This window comes from Manis pentadactyla, chromosome 1 (assembly GCF_030020395.1).
Source record: "Manis pentadactyla isolate mManPen7 chromosome 1, mManPen7.hap1, whole genome shotgun sequence".
Lineage (NCBI taxonomy): Eukaryota > Metazoa > Chordata > Mammalia > Pholidota > Manidae > Manis > Manis pentadactyla.
The window spans coordinates 204,027,728-204,054,753 of record NC_080019.1 but is presented as its reverse complement, the minus strand read 5'-3'; the positions used below and the strand labels follow the sequence as shown (position 1 = coordinate 204,054,753).

Sequence of the window (27,026 nt, the reverse complement as noted above, 5' to 3'; positions counted from 1 at the left end):
AAAGGAGTGGGAAGAGGCTCCAGGGATAAAAAGGGACCAGCAAATCCAGGTTGGCTTTAAGACCATCAGAAATCAATATAAAGTTTAAATAGAGGATGACATAATCTGATTTGCATCTATGAGAAATCACTCTTGCTGTAGTGTGTAGAATCCACTGGAGAGAAAGTAAGAGCAGATGAATGTGGGGAAGCCAAGTAGGAAACTGTGGGAAAGATGTGCGTAAACGATGAGAGGAGCTTGGATTAGGGTTGATAGAGAAGATGGAGAGAAGTGGCTGAATCCGTTTAAAAGGTAGAATCAAAAGGAGGCCATGAGTGATTGGATGTGGGTATGAAGAGCAGTCGATTTGGACTCCCCTTTTGGACGGATGATCAGCTGGGAGACTGGTGGAACCATTTGCTAAAGATAGGGCTCACTGAAGGAGACCAGTTTTGGGGACTAGATGATGAATTATTGACCTGCAGGGTTTGAGCTGCCCATGAGAGAATGGACATCTCAAATAGATGTTTGTTTATAGCGCTGGGGCACAGAAGAAATAACTAGGGCAGGAATTCAGATTCGGTCTCAATGGATCTGTGATATCTGAAACATTCTGTAATGGGATTGCATATATAACTGGAAGTGATATGGGAAAGTGAAAGGCCTTAAGACAGAGCCTTGATGAAGGAGTAGCCCGTGGGGGAGGTAACCGGTATCTCAGGAACCCAAAAGGAGGCAAAGCCATGGAAGGAAGGCCAGGGCCCAGGGGTCGGCCGCCTGACAGAAAAGTCAAATGTTGGCTCCGTAAAATGTCCACCTATCTCACACGCTGAGATAGACAGTTTTGTGCTACTGATTGTCCAGTAAAACATTTTTCCAGTTCTTTCCCAGAATCTAGTTACATGAAATGTTGAGGAACTGGGAGGTACAATGTACACATTGTTCTTGGTCAAATTCAATTTCTGGTTCACTTCGTCAAGCAGAAAGCCCTTCTCATTTTTGGCTGTATAAAAATCTTCCTTAAGCGCAGCCATATTTCTGTCTTGGTAAATATTGTGGGGTGAAGTAAAATTTAAGTTGAATTTAGATAATTCTGAATTGATGATTCGGGAACTTTTAATGTCTTAGTTTCATTTTGAATAGCATATGTCATTTTGCTGAAGATATAGAAAATATTGAAGATTATCTCAGGAAATGCTGTAGAAGCTGCTTTTAAAAACTACTTACTTTCTAACTGCAATTTTTTCTTCACATTCCTCCATTTTTTTCTGAAGGTGTAGAAACAACTTTCAGTACACTAAAGGGGTTTAGTAGTGAATAGTTAATGTTTTTACTTAATATGTGGAGTTTTATATATTCCAACTCAGTAGAACCAGCTCTGTCAGTACATTACTCTTGTTAATTTCATCAAAATATGCACTGTTCCGTCACTGACCCCATATATCATGTACCTCTTTCCACATTACATTACAGATACACATACATGCAGTGAAGAGCTGTGTGAAAAGTATTTTAAATTAGGTTTGAGTAAATTAAGTCATGAAGCAACTGCACAGGGGGTCTTTCCAATGGCAGCAATACCAAAGTGAATCTTCAAAAAGTAAAAACTCTTTAACATGGGATCTGGAGAGAAGGAAATTAATATTTATGCTTACATACATATAAGTGCTTTACATACATTATTTCTTTACATCTTCACAACAGTTCTATTTTACAAAAGAGGAAACTGAGACTTAAAGAGGTTAAGTTCTTCTCATTTTAAAGCCACTATTCTTTTTGCTTACACCTCTATTCCTAACTGGAAGTCAGGAGACCTATATTCTAGCTCCTGCTGTGTCCTCCAACTATATAACCTCGGGTCAGCCTTCACTAGGCTGCTGTAAGCACAATGCTTTGCACTCACTGTCCCCCAGACATACTTTTGCTCCTTCCCCTTGTCTAGAATGCCTCCTGCTTCTTTTCCATGTGTTCATTCATTCAATCATTAATCAGTTCATCAGTCAGCCAAACAATGGTCTTTATTCATACAATAATAGTTACTGAGATTCTGTGACACAGATACATGATCAGTGTCTTTCAGGAGACCATGCTCTTTAGTTATCTAGATCTTTTTCACTATATAAACCCTAGCTGAAATCCCATTTCTTCCATGGAGACTTTTCCACGAATCCACCCATTTCAACATGCTCTTTGGAGTCCCTGTGAAACCGAGTCATTTTTCATTTGGCAGTTAACCAGGTGCAACCTTGTGACATCTCTTCTCTCATTGGCTGCAATTGTTATTCAAATCATGAAGCACTTCCTAACTTTTCACCCCTTCGCAGCCTGTGGGCCCAACAAGGTATAAATTCCTTAAAGTGGGCTTACACTTCTCTGTATTTCCTAGTGTCTTGTAAATAACAAATGTTTTTTTGACTGGGTTCATTCACCAAGTGTTTGTTGATTTGTATTAAATTTTTAAGTTCAGATTTTTTTTCTGGTCAGATGATCTTGGCCATGTCACGCAGCTTCCCCAAGACTCAGTCTTCAATAAAATGGAAACGATTCCTTGCCCTCAAGATTTAAAAAAATAATATATGTAAAAATGCTTTGTATACTTCAAAAGACTATTATTAGTGTTACTGATTATTTTATACTTTGCAGTGAAAGTCACCCTGAATTCTTCTGAAAGATCCTTCATGTCCCAGCATTTACTTCAACTGTTCACTTAATCTACTTTTATCTCTATTGTCCTACCATACACTCTTTAGTGTTGAACATCTTTATTTGCTCAAAGTTAACTTCTAGATTTTTTTCTCCTTTATTTTGTCTATTGCCATATCGTAAGTCTTATTTATTACTGTGGACATAAACAGGATGAACAGTCATCTCTTAGTCTAATCTGATGGATCAGAAGGTCCATCAGATTAATGGGTCCATCATGTTACAAAATTGAGAGTAATAGAAACGGTTGTTAATATTCTTTCAAAATAGCTTAGTCTCTTCACTTGCAGCTTCAGATTGCTATAAAGAGTTTGTGGTTAGGAATTTGATACTGAGGTGTTTTTTGTCTGTATGAGAGCTCTGTACACTGTCCAAAGAATATGGTAGATCTGGTCCCATCAAAGCCTGTATTGCCTTAGGTTGTGTTTATGGAACCCCAAAATACAATCATTTCATAAGGTTTATGATGACTTCCCAAGTGTTAAGAGTGTACTTAATTGAATTATTCTGGTCTCTGCTACTTTTGGTGCTTTGGTTAATTGTAGCCGTCAAAACAAGCTTTATTTTACTGCATCCACTGAAATAAACTTTCAGATCATGTAAAATATATTTTTAATAGAATCATTGTTTTCTCTAGCTTTCCTAGGGTGTGGTTCCTGTGTGGCCAATGTCTCTCACCTCTTGGAAGCCTTGAAATAGAAATATATCGACTATTGTTATTTATTGTTATATATGTTGAAAGATCTTCAAGTGAGATTCATAATCCAAACGGGCATTACTTGCTTCACATCTGGATACTTGAAGAGTGGCCAGATGCAACAATTCTTAATGCAAGAAAGCCTAGAGCAAAACCTTTGCAATTCCCACCCTCTACAAAACAACTGTCCTATGTGAAGCTTTAACATTAAAAAGAAGAAAAGAAAAGCAAACAAAGAAAATTCGCTTCATCATATTTAATTATAGATTTCCAATAAAAATATTTCCAATGCAATTCCTACGTTCTTGAGCTAACAGCCATTGGAAGTGGAAGGTAATGTGAAAAAAACCAGTGCAGCCCTGACCTAGTTCTTGGTGCCGGGACCAAAGACGTCACGAAACCCCTCCTCTCTTAAATCCCTTCAATGCATTTAATTTCAAAGTGATCATATGTCCTGGCTGCCTGTGACAGTCTCAGTGTATGCCTCTTATCTGAACATAATTTTTAATATTGTCCTCTTTCACTCTTAAAAGTGTCCCAGTTTGGGGACTTACATACTAAAGCATGTGGTCATCTTACTTAATCCCTCAGAGACACTGGTCAGGAGGGGTTGAGGAGTGGGGACCATGAGAGGGATCGAAGCGAAAATGATATGCAGGTTGAAACAGTGCTACAACCGAACAGCTACTGATCAGAATTCTCAGTAAGTAGTATGAAAGGAGAGCTGAAAATTGATTTGTGAATATGTTCTGAGCATCACCAGATCCACCAGATTAATGCTGGCTGCTCTTGGGGAGTGGGGAGAGTCAGAGGACAATACCCAGGTCAGGAGTTTGTGGTATCTTTTATGCAATACTAGCGTTAAGCTTCCTGTCTGAGGTTTTTTCCCTGTTGTTTCACCACGCTGAGGATTAGTGGTGCTGATATCTATTAGAAGCACTTCAGAGAAAAAAAAAAAAAAGATGGAAGATAATAGTTCTTTAGAAAACTGGAAACACATTCTTCTCAATAACTTTCCTCTTCTTTGAAGAGCTTAGCTAAACATCTCTCCCATTTACCTTAATAATCTACTCAGTAATTTAATTTTATCAACTATAGAAGGCTTGCATGATATTCTCTTTTAAAGAGTCCTCCAGAGTTGATAGCTATTATTTTTTAATACTCAATTGTTGCACAGAGTTGTGCAGTCTTTGTTTTAAATAACTTTTTAAATTCTAAGAGTAATAACTACTATTGAGAAAGATGCAGGAACTATAAAGCAAAAAATAATCACTCAATCCATCACCCAGAAATAATTAATGTCAGCACTATAGCATAGTTCCTTTCAACTTTCTTACACACACACATCTTTTTTTTTTAATGTTTATTCAATGAAGCTCTTAATGACAACTTTAAGGAAGATGCATTTAGCATTCTGGTAACAACAGGAAAATAAAAATATCTTACATTTGCATAGAGCTTTAAAATGTGGAAAGCTCTTTCATATAGTAAAATATTTAATCCTAATAACATCCCTGTAAGGCAGGGCAGAAATTACTTCCCATTTCACATACGGGGAATTGAAGCCTGGAAATGCCCAGCTACTTACGCAAAGACTTTGGTAAATAGTAGGGACTTGATTAGAACCTGTCCTCCCATCCAAGACTCTTTACGTACAACTCAAGGAATTAGTTAGCCTAGAACTTGCAAGTACCAAAAACTGAATCCAGTCTAAAGAACTAGTTATGAGAAACTGATTCTTTATCCAAGAAAAGAAGGTAAAAGAAGAGAAAGGTTGTATTTGAATAATGGTCTTTGGGTTTGTATAAGGACAGTATTCAAAGAATGTAGCCATCTCTCTTAGAGCTTCTTCTGAAAATAAAAACAAGGGGGTTGAGCTTCTTGTGGACATGTACATTTGGAGTAGGATACTTTCCTGAAGGCCTTTGAAAAGACAGTGTATTATCTGTTTGGAATTAACAATCAATCAGTCAAATCTTAAACACCTAATTGCTATGCTAAGAATAATAATAAAAGACGTAAAAGGCATATCTTCTCATGTTTTCAAAGGACTTAACAATATACATGGAGAATAAGACAAACATACATGAAACAACTTAGGTATAAAAACCTAGTTTTGACTCTATGTACAATGAGTCGTTAGGAGTAAGAACTAATGGGCTGACAGAGAACATTTGCTTTGCACTAATCAAGAAAAACATTAAGTTTTAGGGCATAAATTAAGATCAGGAAACCAGAAACAAGGCTCAGTGGATAGCAGAAAATAGGAATATGTACATTTATTCAAACGTTAATGCATCCGTTCAACATTTATTGAGCAACTACTATGTACCATAGGTACATAGCAGCAAGTAGATATATCCTTTTGAGTAGCACTAAAGCTACATGTTAGGAAATAGTGAACAATAAAGTAGGTGAGTGGGTGGGTGTGGGAAGATTATACAATAATATTATTAACCTATGCAGAGGTTCGGTGTGATTCTGTTTAGGGACAAGAGTTTATAATGGATGAATAATTTTAACTCTTAAAATTCATTAAATGGAGGAGCTAAGAAAAGAAGTGTTAGAAGTCATCTATTATACCTTCCTTTCCTTATCTTCATTTTAAAATAGGTAATTAAGACCAGAGCTGTCATGACTTGCCTAAGTTCATAAACAGAGTTAGGGGCAGAACTGAATATTGAGCCCTAGTCTTCTACTTCTTTGCAAGTATACCATTCTGCCATTTGACTTTTGAATTTAGCTAAAACATCTTTTCTTTCTTCCTCATGGCAACAATGTGAATACCAGATCTTAGATCCTGAATTAAAGTTTGGATTATAATCATTATTCAGTCACTGGTATAAAAATATGATTTAGAAAATCATGTCTGTTTCATGTCTTAGTCTCAGTGGATGTCTTATTTGTGAAGTGACTGTGGGCTCAATGAGATTAGCAATATACAACTCGGAATAAATGTTTTGTAGCCATGGCAGTTGAAGAGCCTGTGTTTTAGATCCAGCTTTATCACTACCTAGTTGTATCGTTTTTCACATTATGTCACCCGTTTTTTTCCTTACTTATAAAATGAAAAGGTTAGAAACTCTTTAAAAGTCTGATTCAGTTATTTTATACTGTTATCTTAGTATTACCTCAGTAAAGTACAGACTTCTTTGAAGGAAAAAAATTCTTGTCATTCTCAGTGTTCACACAACTTTTATTATAATGTAACTTAAATAGGTGCAAAGCTAGCCATAAACTTTTTTATGATTGTAGCTTTCATATACAAGCAAAACAAACAAAATAGCAAGTTACAAAACTTTTAACATTCAAATTAACGGTTCAAAATGGAAATGACTGCTACGACACATGCTTTTTGGATTTCTACACCCTGTGCTACTTAATGCCATTCTTGCAATGGCATCCCTCAGCTTTTCTTGTGTTGATTCTGCTGTGAAGCAGTCCTTCCTGTGGCATTACTGGGTCTCAGTGGAACTTCACTTAATGCAAATGAATCATTTACATATTAAAATGTTTTCTGCCATTCATCCCCCACAACTAAAGGAGTAATACTGGGCCCCAGTGAAATCCTGAATACAGACGTGTGGCACCAAACCTACTTGTAAGTAAATCATCCAGATTTTCCAGATCTCCAGTAATCCCAAATGATGAATGTTTGCAAATTTTATATCACTGAAATGAAAAATTGAAAACAGAATTACATACTTTTCATTAAAAATGGAAAACAATTTATATGTCCATCAACTAAAGGAATAGACAAAATACAGTTTCTCATACACAGCCTAGCCTAGGCGATTCCCCAATAAAAAGGAATTTATGACTGATTCATGCTGCAATGTGGATAAATGTCAAAAACATGATACTAAGTGAAAAAAGCCACACACAAGAGACCATATATTGTAGGATTCCATTTATATGTTCTATAAAGGCAGAAAAGTGGCTGCCTGGGATTGGGGGTGGGAACTGGGATTGACTGTAAATCAGCATGAGAGATCTTATTGTTGAAAATGTTACAAATTGATTTATAGTGATGGTTACAAAATTCGGTGGATTTGCTAAAATTCACTGAATTTTACATGTGAAATATACTTTATGAGGTGTAAAATATATCTCAATACAATTGTGGCAGAAAAAAATCTTCATTAAGGCTTTTTTTTCTAGAACTCCCTAAGAATATATATCTATACATCTCTCCCTCCGAGTAAGGAGACCTATCTGAAAAAAATACTGTTTTAGTGGAACTAGAGAAAGAGGGTTCAGTAAGTAAGATAACATGGAGTCTAGCTTGACTTTGTCATTAACTGCCATTATCTTGGACAAGGCCTTGAGCAAGTCACTTAACCTCTTTGTGACTTGGTTTCCCCCTCTGTAAATGAAGAGGGAGTCAAATTCATGTTCTCTAAGATTCCTGCAGGGATTATAGTCTCATCCTTGTCTGTGAATACCGTATCCTACCTCAATCGCCTATTTGTATCATCTCCACCCACCCCATCCCATCCCTTCTCCCCACTCGAAATGTTCTTTTTCAAAGAACCTTTCATCAGCTTGGCATATTGCATGTTGCATTAATTATTTGGTCACTAAAACTTCCTCACATTAATGCATAGGGCTTTTAGATAAATATTCCCAAAATATTTATCTGAAAGTTCCATACTAGATTGAATGTCCCATCATTCACTGATCTCCCAGAGGCTATGCCCTCATCCTCTGTAACTGTCAGGGAAGTGCTTCCATTGATAACCACACACTTCCCCTTTAGGCAGTACATGAAAGGAACAATGGACGATACAGTGGAATCATCCCTATAAAATCATACATAATGAAAATCTGGCCCATTGTTTTCTCCTGCTGCCTAAGGAAGAAGTTGTACTCTTTGGTCTCCATAAATATTTTGGCTTGTCCACCTCCTTGAATTCCCAAGTAACAATTAAGCAATCTGGCCTTTTTCCCCGTTTCTCATTTCAATGTGTAGGATGCTTGTCAACTTGCCCAGAATGACTTTAGGCATTTTGAGTTGTTCATCTGACTGTGCAATAGATAAATAAAGACATAATTAGGAGGACTCATTTAAGACTCAATTTTATTTTTATTTTTAGGGGGTGGCACTTATTCTAGAATTGGAAAAGTTATTTCTTGTCCATTTTCATGTTTGGTCTTGCTCTCATTCTCTTTGTGTTTATAAAGATGTTTCTGAACGTTTAAAATGAAAAGTTTATTTAAATGGGCTTCATGTTTGTAAATATAAAAACATAGCCTCTTACTTCCTAGAATTCAGTATATTTGAAGAAAAACACTTCTGGAATACAAAGAACAAACAAGGTGGTTGGAATGTAGTTTAATTAGTCCACAAACCTGTCAGGGATCTTAGACTCTCTTCCTGAAACTATGCTGACACACAACATTACTTTGGAAGAACTAGTTTAATTTGTGTTCTATTTGTCCCCTATAATTTAGGAATAACCCCTTTCTAAAAACTGAAAAGCCCCACTAATGAAAAGTGTCAGGTAAAACTGAAGCATTACCTTTATTATTAGTGGTTGATAAGTGGTTTCGTATATGCAATAACAAGAAAAAGGATTAGACACCTAAAGAACCAGGGGATGGGTGTCCTGGATGTAGCTGTCATAGGACCAAGGGAAACAGAGACAAGTGAAGTTGAAATAAAAGCCCCTAAAAATAATTGAAAAAAGAAAAACTTAGATATTAAGTATTTAATGATATAAACACTCAACAAACAGAAGAAACAGATATGCCTCAACAAGAAAGTTTGGTATTAAAGATAACTACCTTTTTAATAACAGAGAACAAATTAAGCTTTCATTCTGCCTGTGCAGTAGAAACCGTATTTCAGGGTATCCCCACAGTTTTAGTCCCCAAAGGAAAGCTCTACCTCACAGAAAAATGTTACACTTCTAACTAGTATGGAAGGTATGATAGAATTGGAAAAACTTGATTTCATAAACTAAAAGTATTGATTCCGGAAAAGATTATTAAGTGTGTTAAAATCTTTAGGTGAGTGAGGGTAAAACTGAACATCCTTTTAATGCCAAATAATGGCATACAGATTGCTTTCTGGTCGCAAGGAGAAAAAAGTAACCTTACAAGGGAGTGATCAGACTATTATCATTCTAAATTAGTAACCCATCTTAGCATCACTAAAGGTCAGTCATGTAGATATCTTTGATGTGATGAAACAGAAAGTATAGAACATCATCTTTGTGACACTCAAGTCAGAAATGTTTAACTTGAACCCATAAATCCTTAGGTGTAACATCCAGTTTATTGGAAACGCAGGGATAGAAAAGCAAGCTAAATGATACCACAAAACAAAACAACCAGGAAAATCTAAAGGGTGAGGGATTCCACACGATAATTGGCCTTATCTCTTCAATTATTCAGTGGCCTTAAAATTAAGGGAAGCCAGGTGTGGGGGAGGATGGTTGTGCTAGATTTAAAAAGACCTAAGGGACATACAGCCAAATGAATTTCATCATCCTGGGTTAGATTCAGGTTTGGAACAAACCAGAACATTTGGGGTCAACTGGGGAAATTGGGATGTGGGCTGGGTATCGTTTGAAATGAAAATTTACTAAAATGGAAAAATGGAGATTATGGGAATTTTAACATAGGAATTTTATTATTTTCTAATAAGGAAGTATATCACTAGAAAAGACAGCTGTATGTACCAGAACAACTCCAGAATACTAGGACTCCTGAAGAATCTAAAAATGAGGCTAAAGGACATTTGTTAGGAAAAGGAATTCCTGAACTGATTGTTCACATATTACCAAATTCTAGTTACCAAGTTGTTATTGAGTACTTACTTCATAGAAAGTACTGTCTCCAAACTCTGTGATTGAATTATGCCATTCTCATAGGTGATTCATCCACAAGTGAATCATATCATAGTACAAATACTTCATGCTGATAGACTTTTAACATGGTTGTTGGCATTAAGGATAATGGACTGGAACAATTTATTTGAACATTTTATTGCATTGCTTTAATGAAATAGAGCACAATTTGGTGCTTTGGATAGGGAATGAAGAAACCTGATTTCTGCCTCAGACTTTGCTACTAATTATCTAGGGAATACCTTGAGCAAGTCATTTCATTTTTCTGGGACCCATTTTCCTTATATGAAAAAAATTAAGATATGTTTATCTCCCTGATAATAGGTTATGTGAGTCTGTGGTCTCAATAGTCCATATATTTCCTTTAGTACAATTGCCAATTGGTAAATTGCTAATGTTACATAAACCAAACCTGCACAGAACTCTGTGGCTCTAAGCTTGCTTCAGGATTCCTAGTGTGGTTCACCAGGGATAGGATATGTTACTGAGGCAATTTCCATATAATTGATTTTGAAAAATTAATTGATGAAATCTGAATAATGAAGAAAAAGGTTTAGAGGTTTAGGATGCCCCAGTTGATAATACTGCCCGTGGTATCCTGTTACGTTACAAACCAAATTACTGGAGAATTTCAGATACTGTGTGCAAGGACAAGTTGACACAGTTTATAGACAGGACATCTTTGGCTCAAAGGTACAGTAATTTGGAAACTGTTCAGTCGATCCCTAGAAAGTGGTTGGGTGGGTTAGACTCTTCTTTCAAGTGTTACAGACAAGTTAACTTTTGAAGGGAAAAAAAGAAAAAGTTTTTTTCAAGTGGTGTTTCTTTGGAGACTTTTAATTTACTGTTGGACTTTATTTTTCCAGACAAAAGTGCCTTTCATATGCTCACCCAATTAGCCAGGTAAAAAAAGGAAATAGTAATTCAGGAGTAGACCAGGAATAGAATACAGTATACATAACTCCCATTATACTTTAAATAAACTAATTGCAGGCATACTGTTAAGCATCTCAACATTAGGACCCAAAAGAACCTTAAGGATTATTATTTTGCAGAAAGGTCTTCTCACTCTAGTGATGAGAACTGTGAACCCAGAAAGTTGACACAACAGGTCTGTGTCTGGACCCATCTAAGAAGCTGAAACCTAGGCTTCTGGCTCCAGTGTTAGGGTGTTTCTTCATATACCACACTGCTTCAGGATCAAAAAGACCTTTTCAAATATGAAATATTCGTCTACTGGAGATTTTGGCTATACATTAGCATCATTTCATTGAGTTATTTTTCTTTAAATCAAAATGGCATGTTAGTTTAAAATAAATGAAAATACATTACTTTCTGAAAATCTGGACCAAATACCAATTTTTGATTAAAGAGTGGATTTTGCCTTTAAAAATTAAATGACACAGATGTTTTCAACAGCCTTCATCTCTTTCCATGGTGATACTGGGCTTGCTGCGAAGGCTGTGGTGGAATTACATCTTAGGAGGCAGCATCGTTTGTTCTTCTAGAAGGCATGTGTCCCACTGGAATGTCATTTCTCCCACATTGTGTCCCCTGTGACTGTGAAGAAACCCTGAATCGATGCAACCACCACTGGAAGATGAGGTTCAAGCCAACTTTAATTGCAGTAGGAAAAGGCAGCTGCTCTGGGAAGAGGTGCATGAGCTTAGGTAGTCATTCTGGTTGTGAGCAGTTATCTCTGGCTTCCTTTGGAGTACCATCAGGTAACTTGAGTCTCATTGGAACAGGAAGAAAACTGATGCTGTTGTCAGTTCATTAGGTCTCTAAACTCCCCCTGCACGATCCACGTGACAGAGATGTGGCAAGCAGCTGTTCCTTCTTGGTCTCACCATCAACAAAAACAATAAATATGTGTTTTCTGCCAACTAGGGACACCGCTAGGCGCTAGGGACCCAAAGGGGTATTCGATATTGTTCTCTCAAGGGGCTCCTAACCTTTTAGGAGCTAGCATAAGTGCCCATAGCCTTGTAGCATTCAGCAAAGCAACTTTTAAAATGAAATTACAGCGAAAGAAAAGAATATTAGGTACACTGTTCTGTGCCAATACCGACATAGCTTTGCTTACATAAAAGAGAAAGCAATTAAAGCAGTTTAAAAAATTTTAATTCATTCTAGAGAATAAAGTCTAAATTTGACCTATAGCAAAACAAAAAAAAAGCAAGGTTTTAATTAGCTTTCAAGAGTAATGTAACACAAAAAATATTTTCAATATTCTGTTTCATGGAATTATTTGATGTAAATCATTCTAAACACTGAATAAAGCTTTTGGTTTTATTAACTATAGAATTTTAGACATTCTCTTGCTTTTTTTAAATTGAATCATTCACAGCTGTCATGAATCTGGTTGCATTTTCCTAAAATATACTAAAATTTGGGGAGTTTTTTGGCTGAGTAATATTCAGATTCTTTTGGCCAAAGATAGGTTCTCTAAGGAACACTGAAGACTAAATACCAAAGAGTAGCCTTCTCAAATGCCAAAGTGTCCATTTTTTTCAAATGTCATAAACTAGGATAGAATTAAATAAACTTTTCCATCTTCCTCTTTATATGATCACTCCTAATTATCCCCATTCTTTCACCTGCTGAGGGTGTGTACTGCACCCATAATCATGTCCATACCCCTATGTCGCCAAAGTCCAAGAGAGGTGACCTTCTTCTCAACCTCTAACATTGCCCAAAGCCTTACAACCTTCACTAACAGAGGCTGAGTTAGCTTTGTGTGAGTGCATAAGGAAGGTGGACTTTTACCTCCTCTTTCCCTGTAAAATTACTGAGGACTGTCCTGCAAAGGAGGTTCTCTGGAGGATGGAAAGCAGCAGGCTTCTACATAGAGGTACCTTCAGAGGCATAACACTGATCACTGATCGGTGTACAAAACATCTAGCTGTGGTCTAACACTCCAGGACCTTACATTACAGTCCCATTCACCAGCACACTCATGTATGCATCTTACTACAATATCCATCAGATTTTGATATTATCAAGAGTAGGACACTGGGGAATCTTAAAGTCTTAAAGACAGAGAAATTCACATGCACATCAAAACTCTCATAAGATCACATATTATCTACTGATAATAATGACTTTAAGCAAATATATTCTGATATCATTCTAATTAAACTTCAAAGTTAATTAAGCTGAGAGATCACTCTTTTAGGTATACTTGAATAATTTTGATAAATATAAACTATATATATATGAGTTAAATGGGAACCCACTAAGGATAGAAACCTTGGATTAGTAATGCCTAGAATAACATCTGGTACTCAGTAGGTATTTGAGGAATATTTGAGGAATGCCGAATGGATAGCTATAAAAGAAAATATGTTAAGTCTTTTCAATATCTAAGGACAGAGCAGCTGCCTAATTAGACACAAATAAGATAGGCTCAGTTTACTTTTCTCCATTTTAATGTCCATATGAACAGTTATTTCTTAAATGACCTAGGGCTACTGTGTGATATGACAAAATATTATCACTAACATAAAAAAATGATTAAACAATCCACACTGTATAAGTATTTTGTTAGTAACTTGGGAGTCTTTCTATATTGTTTGATATGCTGTCAAAAGTTTAAACAACATTTAGTGAGTCTGCTATGTGCCAGGCTCAAAACTGTTTGTCAAAATTGTAGTTTTTGTTTATTGACTGTTTTTTAAGTCCTCAAAATAAGAACACATCCATCTTTTTCACCAAGCCAGCACCTGTCAATAGATTGTGATATATTGTCAAAAATATTTATTGAACAAATGAACAAATGAAATATAATGAATAGGTCAGGTTTTTGCTTCCAAGTGATATAATCTAGAGGGAGAAGGGATGACAGAATGTGGTTCAGTGCTGTGAGAGTAGATGCTGTTAGATTCAGGTGCTATGGATTAAGTAGCTGTTAAAAATAATGTTATGGTTGAATAGTTAAGCATAGCATGAGAACTATTTATTAGAGGCCTAGAAGGTCTAGCTACACAGTAGATAGACAAATAGAATGGTGTCCAAGAAAAAAGAGAATAGGAGAAACAGGTAAAGAATCCAGAAATTATACCCTTTGTTGATAGAAGGAATGGATCTGTGTATTGCCCAAAGAGTAAAGGGACTATCCCGGAACTTGAGAACAAGGTAATTGGACTATTGGTCTCAGAAACAAAACGAAGAAGACCCCCAAATAGAATTATGTGGTGTGAATGAGCTACATCATAATTGAGGAACTGTAGGACTGAGAGGAAGAAGGGCATTGAAAGTCCTCACAACCCCTTCATATCCGTAGGTACTGAAGAAGGAAGAGCAGTTATTCATTGATAGTCCTTGGATGTTAACATGTATTCCCCTTAACTCACCCTATACTCTACCCCTGCGGTGCCTACTTTATAAAAGCAACTTAGACACTTCTAAGAGCAGAAGTTGGTGAAGGCCAGGAGGAGAATTGCCTGAGAATCAGAGCCCTAAAGACCTAGATTCTATATTGTTCCAGCCCTGTCACCACTTAGCTGTCTAACCTGGGGAATTTACTTGTTTTGGGAGCCTCATTTTCTCATCTTACTAACAGAGTATTAGACTATAAAGACTTTCACTCTAAAGTGGTAACATTCTGCCAATTTTTTCATTGTTACAATCTGCCATAATCTTAAGAACACTGTAATAAACTTGTTAAGTTTTAAAAAGTTGGACAGACTTTGAAATCTGAGGGCAGCAATGAAATGATCATTGGGAATTGGGTGAGATACTACCACTGAAGAGGAATAACCATGAAATTTGCCCTCCAGACTGAGACACATCTTGGGATGTTAAGTAGGAGTATTTGTAGGCAGAATGGGGCTTAAATTATGGTTCTTTTGTATTGACAAGAAGGAATGTATTCTTGAGTTTTATAATTTAGTTTGATCTATCATAAATTCAACCAAGAATCTTGGATTAATCACACCTTAAATAGTATGTCATTGCATCTGTAATATAAGGAAATTTCCCAGTATTGAGAGGGAACGAGAAACTCCTTTATTGAGAATTCAAATTGAACATAGATAAAACTAATTCTCCACAACTATAGTTGTCAGAGTAACTTGAATTACCTTAATAAAGGCTTTTTGGTTTTTAAAGGTGTTTAAATGATGTAATTGCCCAACTCTCCACTTTGCTCTATTGCGATCCAGTAAGTATTTTTCCCACCAAGCTGTTGCCCTATGATTGATGAGGAAACTTTTGCTGGTCCCCTTGCAGGATGTCTAGTTATTCAGTGTAGAATATTGGACAAGTGTAATTCAGAGAATTATTGCCATCTGATACATTGCCCTGGGGGGGCATCTTATGTTAATCCACAAGTCACTGCAAATCTGTTAGGCCATTTATGGGACAAGTGGAGACTTGCTCCCATTTTTCAAGTTTGGCCTAGCTAGCGTTTCTCCGTGCCAAAAAGGGCAAAGGCCTTGAGCAAGAAGCCAGCTTTTTCCTGATTACAAAACTGTCCACAATTCCTCGCCAACCTATCTGTGTAAGTCTGTTTTTTCCTGCTAACCCATTACACTTCTCAGAGAGAACCCCCCTTTTTTATTAGGACATGGCATTTATCATTTAAACATCAGCTGATGTTCAAGCACTGACTGATGCAACATTGCTGCATTCGCTGCAGATGGGTAAACAGAATCATAAGTTTTGTTTTTGTTTTGTTTTGTAACTAAAGAAAATCAACTATTATTTTCTAAAAGCACTGAATTTGTTTAATCTTAAGTAGGTAAATTATAACCATGATGATAAGATACACGATACCAACGGGGGAAAAATCAACTAATTTTGCACTCATTATGTTGGTATTGTCTAACAGTTTTACCAGGAAACAAGTCATGATCATCAAGTTTTTGCAAAGCAAACTCTTATACATAAAATGTAAGCCCTGTCAGGCCCGATCTTCATTCCCTCAGCTATTTCATTTTGTAGAATTTGGGTGGCCATCAGTATCATTTGTGTTTTGTGAAGGAGTAGAATTCATGCCTTAAATATGACAATTCACTGGCATGCTGATAGCAAATGTTAACCCAGGACTACATATTTGAATTCAAAAGTTTTCTTCAGGTAAGATGATAAGAATTTCAACCAGGAACAGGCCACTAGAAAAAACTTTGTTCTAATAAGTTTGTTGGGTATCTCAAAACTCGGTTTTAAAGTTTTCCATTTAAGAAGCAGTGGCATACTGAACAATCTCTTTGCTCTGATTGTTTTAAATACTATACAGCTCGCACCTCTCACAAGACACCAAACACGTGCATCACTGGCGAGATGGTGTGGCAACGCTCTCCTTGTAATGCCCCAAGCCTTGCCAAAGCAGCGAACAGCATTGTGACGCAACATGTGTCACAGCTGGATGTCTAACAGGAGGGTGCCAGCCAGCTCAGGCCTGGCCCCACGTGGGCTTATTCCCACCTCTCCCAAATATTTGGAAACTGATGTCTCATTGGTGTGTTCACAAGTTCTGCTACCACGAGCCTTTTTCTTAACGGATTGGTCTTTTGCAAGAAGTAGGCAAAATATTGGTGTGAATTATAGCAAATCTCTATTCCATGCTGCTATGGGAGAGACTCTGGGAGATTCTCTTATTGACCCAGAAAGCAATTCCTTCGCTGATCCACTGTCTGCAAGCACTTCACAAGGTAAAGTCAATTCCAGATGTGGCTTTTGGGATACTTTGGGCATCTATGGAAGGGTAAAACTGCTCTTGTCATTTGTTTTCCAAGTCATATTTGTTCTAATACTATAATGTGTATAAGCCAGTATTTTAATGCTAGTTTGATGCTCTAGTGTTTACTTGTAAGCATATTCAGGACTTTTCAAAAGAAACCTAAACTCACCCACATTTTATCTTTGTGCATGGCTCCCATTCCCTGAATTTTAAGCACTAAAGGTCTATATATATATATATATATATTTTTTAACTCCTATTCATTTTAAGGTCTTTTTAGAATACCTAAAGTGTCACTTTTCCTCCTTTTAGTCTTATATGTTAGTTATCTCTCATAGCAGTTTTCATCCCTTACAGCATTTTTTATTCCTCTGAAAACCCTTTCAGCACATTTTGGTTCCACTTTGAAAACTGCTTGGAAATTTGTGGATACATTTTATCTCTTCCAAAGAATTGTAAGCTTCCAGAGTGTAGGACCAGGTTATAGTCTTGTATTTCTTCATTCACCTAATGTAGTGCCTAATGCATTGTAGGACATTTGTGGGGACCTAAGAGAATGTCTGTTCTAAGCATCTCATCTTTACACATAAAGAAAATGAGGCCCCTAAAATATAAATTAATAAGAAAGAGAGAGAGGTCCCTAAATGCTTACTGCATGCTAAATAAATGATTACTTATTATTTTTACTTGGATATGTAAGATTCAAACAGACATCTTATTTTTCAGCATTTCTTTCCCAGCCATCACAAAACTGTAAATTTTTAATTTCTGTAGCTCCTTCTACTGGAGTTTCTTAGCACAGCTTCTTCTGTTTTGTGCTGTTTCCCATTTATTTCCATATATCTGTTTGTTTTATTTATCTTTTCTTCTCATGGATGCCACATAAAAATACATTGTGCTAACTGGTGTGATTCATGTTTTATAATGTAAGTGCTAAAGCATTAAAATTAAGTCTCTTAATTGTCGAAATGGATGGCTTTACATTTTTATGTTTTAATTTTTCTGGAAGCCTGAAGTTTGAGCATATTAATCACAATTTTTTTAAAACATAAACCTTTTCTAAATTAAGAGAAAATATTTCCTGAAATACTAATTCATTGTATTATGATGATTTGGCTCAATGTGTATTTTCTATTGTCTGAGCCTCCTAAATGGGAGTTTAGTTTCATTGTATTATATAGAAGTCTGTTATTCTGTTTTTCTGCAAGCAGTAAAAATTACTGCTATCTTTCTCCATTTATTAAGTTAGCTTGAGTCAGAATGTCCTAGCTATACTGTGAAATAGTTCTTGAGTCAAAATTTGATAGTTTTATCTATTTGAAAAAAATATGTCCAGAATGCAGTGTGATAGATATTTTAGGTTAACTGTTTTAGGGGAGTGGGGACAGGGGACAAGAACTGTTTATGGTAAGGGGTGGTTATATGATTCAAGTTAGTTTTCATCCTGTACTAATTTCTCTATTTTTATGCCTTGAATTTGCCCTGGGTTTAATTTTTTTGAGTCGCAAATCCCCCCCCCAAAAAGAATAACTCAGTACTTTTCTTCTTAATTAACACAGTATAGAATAGTTATTAGCAATAGGAAATTGCATATTGTTCCAATAGTTTAACTCTTGTCTTACGTGATCTCTAATTTTTATTCTTAAGTTTTATTTCTCTGTGTTAAAAAGGTACATTCCCAAAGACCAAAGACCTACGGTCGTTAACTTTGGTATTTTGTAGATGTCCACTAAACATTTACTCCATCCTTGCTGAGACAAACAGGCAAACAAACTTGACAATAAACTGGGAATATGATCATCATCAGCCATCTGAGGCCGGCAGAGAGAAACACTGTAGAGTTTTTGTATTTGGCCTGACACAATAATCAATTTAGGTGCTTCTTCCTCATCTTAGGCAAAATGGAATGGGGTTTTTGCTAGTAGCTGGGAGCTGTTATTAAAGAAAAAGTGGCTAGTTGAGTGTGAGTGGTCCCCATGTCCAACTATATTTAACTCATGCACATGAGTTTAAAAAGTCTGCTGTATGTAGTCACTATACCCACGGAGGACTTTTGCGCCTTTTCCTGGGCTCCATGATCTCCGGGAGCCCCTTGATTTTATTCCCTCTCTATTTTCCTCATGAGCTTCTCAAGCAGCCCCAAGTAACCCCATGCCGGCTCTAAAACCGTTTCCACTAGTAAAAATTGGCAGAATTGAAGGGAAGCTTCCACAAAGTCAGGGAATATGCCTCCAGCTTTTAGTGCCAGACTTAGTCCTGTGTGAATTCTTTAAGTTATTGCACCAGAGCATTGAAAGATGATGACACACTTGTCCTGTGGAACTGATTGAGCAATGGAAATATGCCTTAGAGACATGATAACTGCTGCAATAGATGATCCTTTGAAACGAGAGTCTCTCCTGAGATAGGAGTGAGTGATTCATTGCCTGCCATTTTTACTGAGGGATACTTACGCTGTGTCTGTGTGACTCCAGGCAACTGTATGCTTGGAAGCATTTAGATAATTGACCAAGGTTTTCAACTTTTCCAGAAGTTTGAAGGAACTCATGCAGTATCAGGGGACGTAACTGTCAGTCTTCTCTTGGCCACATGCTTTCTATGTGAATTCAAGCAAGTCACTTACCCTCTCTGCCCCATTTCCATATATACTAATAGAAAATACAGGAGTATTGTGAGGATTAAATGATAATGTTTGTGAGAGCACATCTGAAGCACTCTGTACAGTTTATTGGTTTGGCCTTGTAGATAGGATATCACTTATAGACAGAAGACATAGAGTATCCTTAATTTGAAGCATTTTAAAGAATGCAGAGGAAAAACCTGTGCTAGATTATAGTGTTTTCTATATGATGAAGATTTAGGTTATTGACACAGCTCTGAATTTCATAATCTCACATTTAATAACAGTTCAGGGATCTTTTTTAGAATTGCACTATTGTCTATATTAATTTTTTCCTTAGTGTGGCTCTACTTTTATCACTTATTTCTGATTTAACCCTTCAAATCTCTTCTGATCACTGAGACTTAGCAGATTTGGTAGGTTTCTAGGCTCTGAGAATCTCCTTACTGTTTTTCCAAAAACTGTCATTTCTCTTTTACTCCCCTCCCAAAGTATATATTATAGGAAACCCCCAAAATGAATGTCACTTGTATTAGATGCTTACAAGAAAACACAGCACTTTTAAAAAAAATTTTTATTACAATATTATTGATATACACTCTTATGAAGGTTTCACATGAAAAAACAATGTGGTTACTACATTCACCCATATTATCAAGTCCTCCCCATACCCCAATGCAGTCACTGTCCATCAGTGCAGCAAGATGCCACAGATCCACTATTTGCCTTCTCTGTGCTACTGAAAACACAGCATTTTTCAAGTTTATTTTCCCCTAGCATCCCTAAGGGATTCAACTTGTCTTAAAAGCTACCTGACAGCTGTTATCCATTTGAACTGCTAATTACAGTTTTAAAAATGGGTCATTAAATGGACAACCATGCTTGTACTTCCAATAGAGGTTGTCATAGATTTCTGCATTCTCCCTTCTACTTTGAATAAGATAACCCCAAGAAAATTCTAAAATTTATAAATCATAGCTCCTTGTAAAGTACACTTTCTTCATGTCAGACAAAATCTAAGCAGGGTAAACTTCTTCATTGTATTAGGCTAAGAAAACTGGCATAATTTCTGTTGTTTGAGCTTCCTCTGGACACTCTTAAATTAGGCATTAATTCAGAAGTTGCCTACTCAATGCCTTGTGTCCATCTACTGGTGTTGAATATTTCAAAAATATGTGATAGCAAATGAATCAGACTCACTTGAATGGAACTAAGTCTCTATAAACCTCTACTAGATTACCCTTTTCTGTAGAAACAGTTTTGCTCCTGTAACCAGTTTAGACACAGAAATTACACATATATCTGATAGCAACTGAAACCCAACTCCAATAGTGTCAGAATTAAGATCATGTGGCTGTTTGAGTACACAGTTTTTTAGACCCATATAATTTTTATTTGAGTAAGAGATTGCCAATACAAGACTGAGGTCCCCACAAGTGGCGAGTGATTTGCATTACACAGTTAAAGCAGTCAACTCTGAATTACCTACATGTGAATTATCCCTCATTACCTCATGCCAGGATTTCTGGACAGCTTTTTAGCTGACTTTCTAAATGAGAGACTCTTAGTCATCCAATTAAGTCTGCCAGATAAGTCCAGATAAGTGGTCCTCAAAACCTATCCATTTTCTAATATGTATTGATCATCTACTTGTTCAAAGCTCTTTATAATTTGGTTCCCCTTATTTTGCTCCACAACCCCAGAGACTGGTCTGCCTTTCTGTAATTGGACTAATCTCACAGTCCCACCAATAATTCACTCTTGCCACCAGGCCTATCACGTCCTGGAATGCCTTTCTTAATTCTTTCACCTTTTCAAGTCCTCCTTATCCTTCAAGGTCAGGTTTAAGTAACTTCTACACCGTGAAGCCTTCTCTTAATACACTACTGCTAATTGTTCTCCGTCTCCTCTGAACTGAAAACATGTTCAGAGTATGTTTCCTTCCCACCTCCGCTGCTACCACCTGGATCCAAGCCCACATCTCTTGCCTGGATTGCTATCCCAGTCTGTCGACAGGTTTTCCTGCCTCTCCCCTTACCTCCCAACAATCTAGTCTCAGCCCGCCATCCAGAGAGATGATGTTAACATGGAAGTCAGATCTGTCACTGAACTCCGCACCCTGCAACGGCTCCTCACTCACAACAAAAGCCTGAGTCCGCCCCACAGCCCTGTTCCGCCCGGTCAGTCCCTCTGCCGTTTGCTCACTCTTCTCCAGCCACCCTGTCCTTGCTGTCCCTCCCACATTCTACACACATCCTGCCCTGGTGGTTTTACTTTAGTTCTTGGTCCTTCCCTGCACCCTCTCCCTCTGCTATCTTCTTGTCAGCTCCCTCTGATCTTGGCTAGGATCTTACCGTCTGGTGAAGACTGCCTTGACTGCCTATTGAATCATCTGTCCTGACCCCTGGCCTGCCTTCCCGCTGTTCTACATCTTCCTATTTCTAAAGCATTCATCATCTTCTAACATTCTATGTAATTTACTTATTTATTGTATTTATTATTTATGGTCTGCTTTATCATATTGCATATTAACCCCATGAAGGCAGAGATATTTGTCTAGTTTGCTCACTCACAATATATCTCAAATGCCTAGAATGTGCTTGATGAATAACAGGGCTCATCAATACTTGTTAAAATGGAAGAATAAAATCCTACAATGTCTGTATCACACTATTGAACCCTTAATTAGAGACTGCCTGATAATTATTTTCTGTTTTCTATATCTCCTAAGCCAAGTTACATAGACACTGAGGATAAGACCCGTGTTTTATTCTCTTCTTTATTCTACAAGCATCTAACACATAATAGGTATCGAATAAGTTCTTGTTAACTCATTACGAAGCTGATCTCCTGCTGTACCTTGGCGACACCTGAGATCAGGTCCTAGAATATGTTTAGTATGTAGAAACAAAAGTTTGTACTAAATATTATTTTTCAAACAATGCTAATGTAAAACAACAATTATTATATATGCTAAAAATCAGGTACAAATATATTTGCGTTTACCTGTTATTTAGAATTATTTGCACCATGTCCTTCCATTGGTTTGAATGTCATTACTAGTATATCATTTGAATACCAATCAAATATCTTAACTTGTGAGTTACCCAAAGGTCTGGCTTCACAAGTCTGCATACCTTTTGATATTTCCAGTGTTCTGGAAACGCTGTCAACGTCCAAGAGATTTATTTGCTAGCAGTGCTAAGAAAGTAACTTACTTGATTAAGTTATTAATATTGAATATATAAAGCACTTAGGAAGTGCCTGATATGTAACAGGTGATCAAGAAATGTTAATTTTGTATTCTTGCTCTTAAAATGGAAGTTACCACTTTGGGATAATACAGATTTTCATTATCCACGCCATCAAAATTTTCTACAACCATGGCTAATTAAGTCAGATTTATGACTTACTCTCGTACAGTCTTTTCCTTAGCATTTTTCCCCAGAATATGTCGATATTATCTGATAGATACATATTATTAATCTTAGTTCCAGAAGAAGGAAACCAAGCTTCAATTTCTTGTTTTGGCAAAGAGCCAGTGGCAAATTCAGTAGCAGGATGGCAGTATCCCTTGCATGTTCCAGACATGTGAACATGATGGCTCTCCTTACTTCCTTTAATTAAGTCAGTTCTTTTGGAAAAAGTAAAAGGTTCATTATTATTTTTTTGTTTTGCATTAGCAATTAAATAATTTTAATGTAAGATCATTGGATATGACTTTTCTGTTGTCTTACACATTATCTAAAACCCTGCCTTTAGTTTAGCTTTTAAAATTAAAGACCTATTACATAGACTGTCTGGGCAAGTTTGCTTAGTTGATTAAAATATGGTGCTCGTAAGAGCCAAAAGTGTGAGTTTGATGTTACATATGGCCAGATTTACATAGAAATCTTTGCCATTTGCAAAGAAATCTCTTTGTCATTGATAAAACCACATCTCTAGCCAATTACAAGATTCAAACAAATGACCTGGGAGAAGCCAATCCAATTTGCAGGTGTATGTCCTGATATGAAATCTAATCATCTTGGATCCTATATTCATTTAGCTATTATTGTTTAAGCAAACCCAGGTGATATAAGGGGCAGGCTAGGTGACAGAGACAAGTATCTTTTCCTTAGAATATCTTTATCAATAACAGTGAAAGTTCTAATCATTCCACTGGGCCCTCATAATTCAAAACCCATCTCTACCACGAAATTGTCCCCAGTTATTTCAGAGTATGTGAGTCTCTTTCTCTTCTACATTTGTAGAGCACTTATTGCCCTAATCACTAGTTTGGTCTGTATACTTCCTTCTGTTATTAAACATCCTTCATCTTGTTAGGTTTCTCAAGGTCAAGAACTACATTATAATGTATTTCTTGTGAAGCCTGAAAAATACCTTGCACAAAGGATTAAGTAATTGGTTATCTTGATTTGAGATGGTTTGGGTTTTATATTACTGATTGAGCATGTACTGAGATTAAGATATTGAGAAAGAAAAATGCTGAAGTAAAACAAGGAAAGGTCTTGGGAAGAGGAACATCACAGTTAAATATAATCATAATCCTCCAAGAAGCAAGGTTTGTAAAATAGATAGTTGACACAAGGAAAAGTTAACTAATTAGCATAAAAATGGTATCTTGGATTTAACCTACTGACCTTATTTCATTTAAATGGAATGTCTCAAAAGATGAGTTAACTGATCCAAACATATTAACTTCCAAACGCAGTACCCCAGATGCGGGCATTAGTATTTGGAAAAAGATTTTCTGCATTGTTAAAAGCTGCAGGATTCTTATAAAGCAGAATAGGCCTTTCATATAAGCCACACATACCTAAAGCATAACTTTTTGATACTCCTTAAGATAAAATGTGTACCTTTTGAATTTTTTCCTGCCCTGTTTACACGGCTTTGAGGACCTTGGGTGAATATTTAGCCTTTATTATACAATGAAGCCAGTTAGAAAAATCGTTGGTAGTTTATTAAGATGAATTTTAGTACTGTTTTATAACTTCAGAATAGGAAAATTCTTAAATGCATGCCCTAGAAATTGTGTAACAATCATTTTAACACAAATGGAAGAATTTTTGTTGGCTTAACAATAAAAATCAATGTGGTTGGTCTGCATGTTATCTTCTGCCAACCCACATTCCCAGACCCTCATGGACATCTCTCTTATTTGACCTTTGTACTGAAGTATAGCATGTGAAGAGAAAAGTGAGTGAATCATTTTCATGAACAAACATACCTCTTTAGCCCTTACTCAATTAAAGAAACAGAACTATACCAGCACTCCAAAAGCCCACTCTTCTAGTTTCTAATCCATACATTTGTTTGCCTGACTTTGAATTTTATATGAATGGAATCATACATTATTTATTCTTTTGTGCCTGGATTCTTTTGCTCAGCATTTGCTTGTTAGATTAATCACATTGAGTATAATTGTGCTTCATTCTCATCACTATATAATCTTTCACTGTGTTAATACATCACTATATATTTATCAATCCTACTGTTGATGGGTTTTCAGTGGTTTCCAATGCTGCAAATGGTACAACTATGAATATTCTTGCAGAGATCTTTCAATGAGCATTTATTTTAGATATATACTTGTATTCAGCTTTGAGAGACACTACCAAACAGTTTTGAACGTGGCTGTACCAATTTACACTTCCATCATCAGTGTCTGAGTGTTCCAGTTGCTCCACATTTTATTGGTCTTTGGCATTTTCTCTTTTTCATTTTAGCCATTCTAGTAGGTACGTGTTAGTATCATGTTATAATTTTTTTCCCCTTTATCTGATGACTAAAAAGTTAAGCAACTTGTAAAATAAATGTTTTTCATTTGGCTATCCCTTTTTCTGAAGTGCCTGTTCAAGTCTTTTGCCCATTTTTATATTGAGTACTTTAGATACGAGTTCTAAAAGATACTTGGTCAGATACATGCATTGCAGATATCTTTTCCCACTCTGTGTATTGCTTTTTCATTTGCTTAATAATCAGTTTTTAATCTTAACATAGTCCAATTTATCAGATTTTTCTTTTATGATAAGTGCTCTTTATATCCTGTTGAAGAAACCTTTTGCCTACTTCAAGGTTGATAAAGTGTTCTCTAGTTTGTTTTAAAAGCTCTTTTGTTTTATATTTCACATTTATGCAGTCCACATGAGATTGATTTGCATGTATGGTGTATGGTGCAAAGTTGATTGACTTTGTTCTATATGGATATTCAGTTGACTTGCTCCATTTATTGACAGAATTATCCTTCCCTACTGCACAGAAGTGACATTTTTGTTATAAACCAGGTGACCATGTACATGTGGGATTGATTCTGGACTTGCTCTTCTGTTGCACTGGTCTATTTTTCTATCTTTGCAATATATTAGTTAATATATTGTCTTAATTACTATAGCTTTATAATTGGGTTAAATATCTGGAGTAAAATCCTCCAGTATTGTTCTTATCTTCAAGATTGCCTAGGCTATTCTTGTCCCTTTGAATTTCCACATAAATTTTAGACTCAGCATGTCAATTTCCACACAAAAATGCTAGGAGTTTGATTGGGATATTTCTGAATCTACAGCTAAATATGAAGAGAATTGACAGCTTTGTAATATTGAGTCTTCCAATCCATGATCATGGTATATCCCTTCATTTATTTAGATAGTCTTTCATTTTTTTAAATAATGTTTTTAACTTTTCAGTGTAGAGATCTCATATGTATTTTGCTAGATTTATTGCCCTAGGTGTTTGATGTTTTTGATGCTATTGTAAAATTCATTTTAAAATGTCATTTTCTATTTGCTGCTGGCTTATAGAAATACAGTTGATTTTTGAATATTGACCTTATATCCAGCAACTTTCCTGAATTCTCATATTAACTGTAATGATTTTTATTTTTTTATACTATGCCATCTGTGCCATCTGTGAATAATGTACTTTTATTTTTTTTCTTTTCTAATCTTTGTGTCTTTTTTACCCCTGTTGCATTGGATGGGAATTCCAGTACAGTGTTGAATAAAAGAAGTGATAGGTAATATCCTTATCTCATTCCTGATCTCAGGATGAAATCTTTAACTATTTCACCATCAAGTATAATGGTTACTTTAGGTTTTTGTTTATTTATTTTATATATTCTTGATACAATTAATGAAATTTCCTTTCCTTCCTAATTAAGAGTTCTTTTAAACCATGAATGGGTGTTGTATTATATCAAGTGATTTTATCTAGAATTTTTTTGATAATATTGTAATAGCTCAGGAGGAAGATTTAAAATATGAAAAATGTTTACTATGGATACTTTAGTATCACATTGTAATATGTTTTAAAATAGTATATAGTATAGCTAGTGAAAAGTGCATATCAGTCATAACCACTAGCCATCTGTTTTGATACTTTTGTTCTTAGTGTTTGTTTATCTTGAGACCATTGTCTTCTCACTGAGCACTTGGCACAGTAATCGAAAACAAAAGAGTAAACAGAAACGTAGTATATCACATGATT

General features: G+C 36.0%; 1 protein-coding gene across 5 annotated transcripts in view; it reads left to right on the top strand.

Annotated features, from left to right (window-relative positions):
* Window positions 1–27,026, top strand: part of PPARG (peroxisome proliferator activated receptor gamma) — a 119,359-nt gene that overhangs the window by 37,066 nt on the left and 55,267 nt on the right. Inside the window, exon 1 of one of the 5 annotated variants that reach the window (XM_057506558.1) lies at window positions 16,744–16,889. The exons of the other annotated variants lie outside the window; for them this stretch is intronic. Within the exon in view, the coding sequence (XP_057362541.1) occupies window positions 16,808–16,889 (82 nt within the window). The 5' untranslated portion in view covers window positions 16,744–16,807. Of the gene's footprint in view, window positions 1–16,743; window positions 16,890–27,026 lie in introns of those variants that run through there. 5 annotated transcript variants of the gene reach the window in all.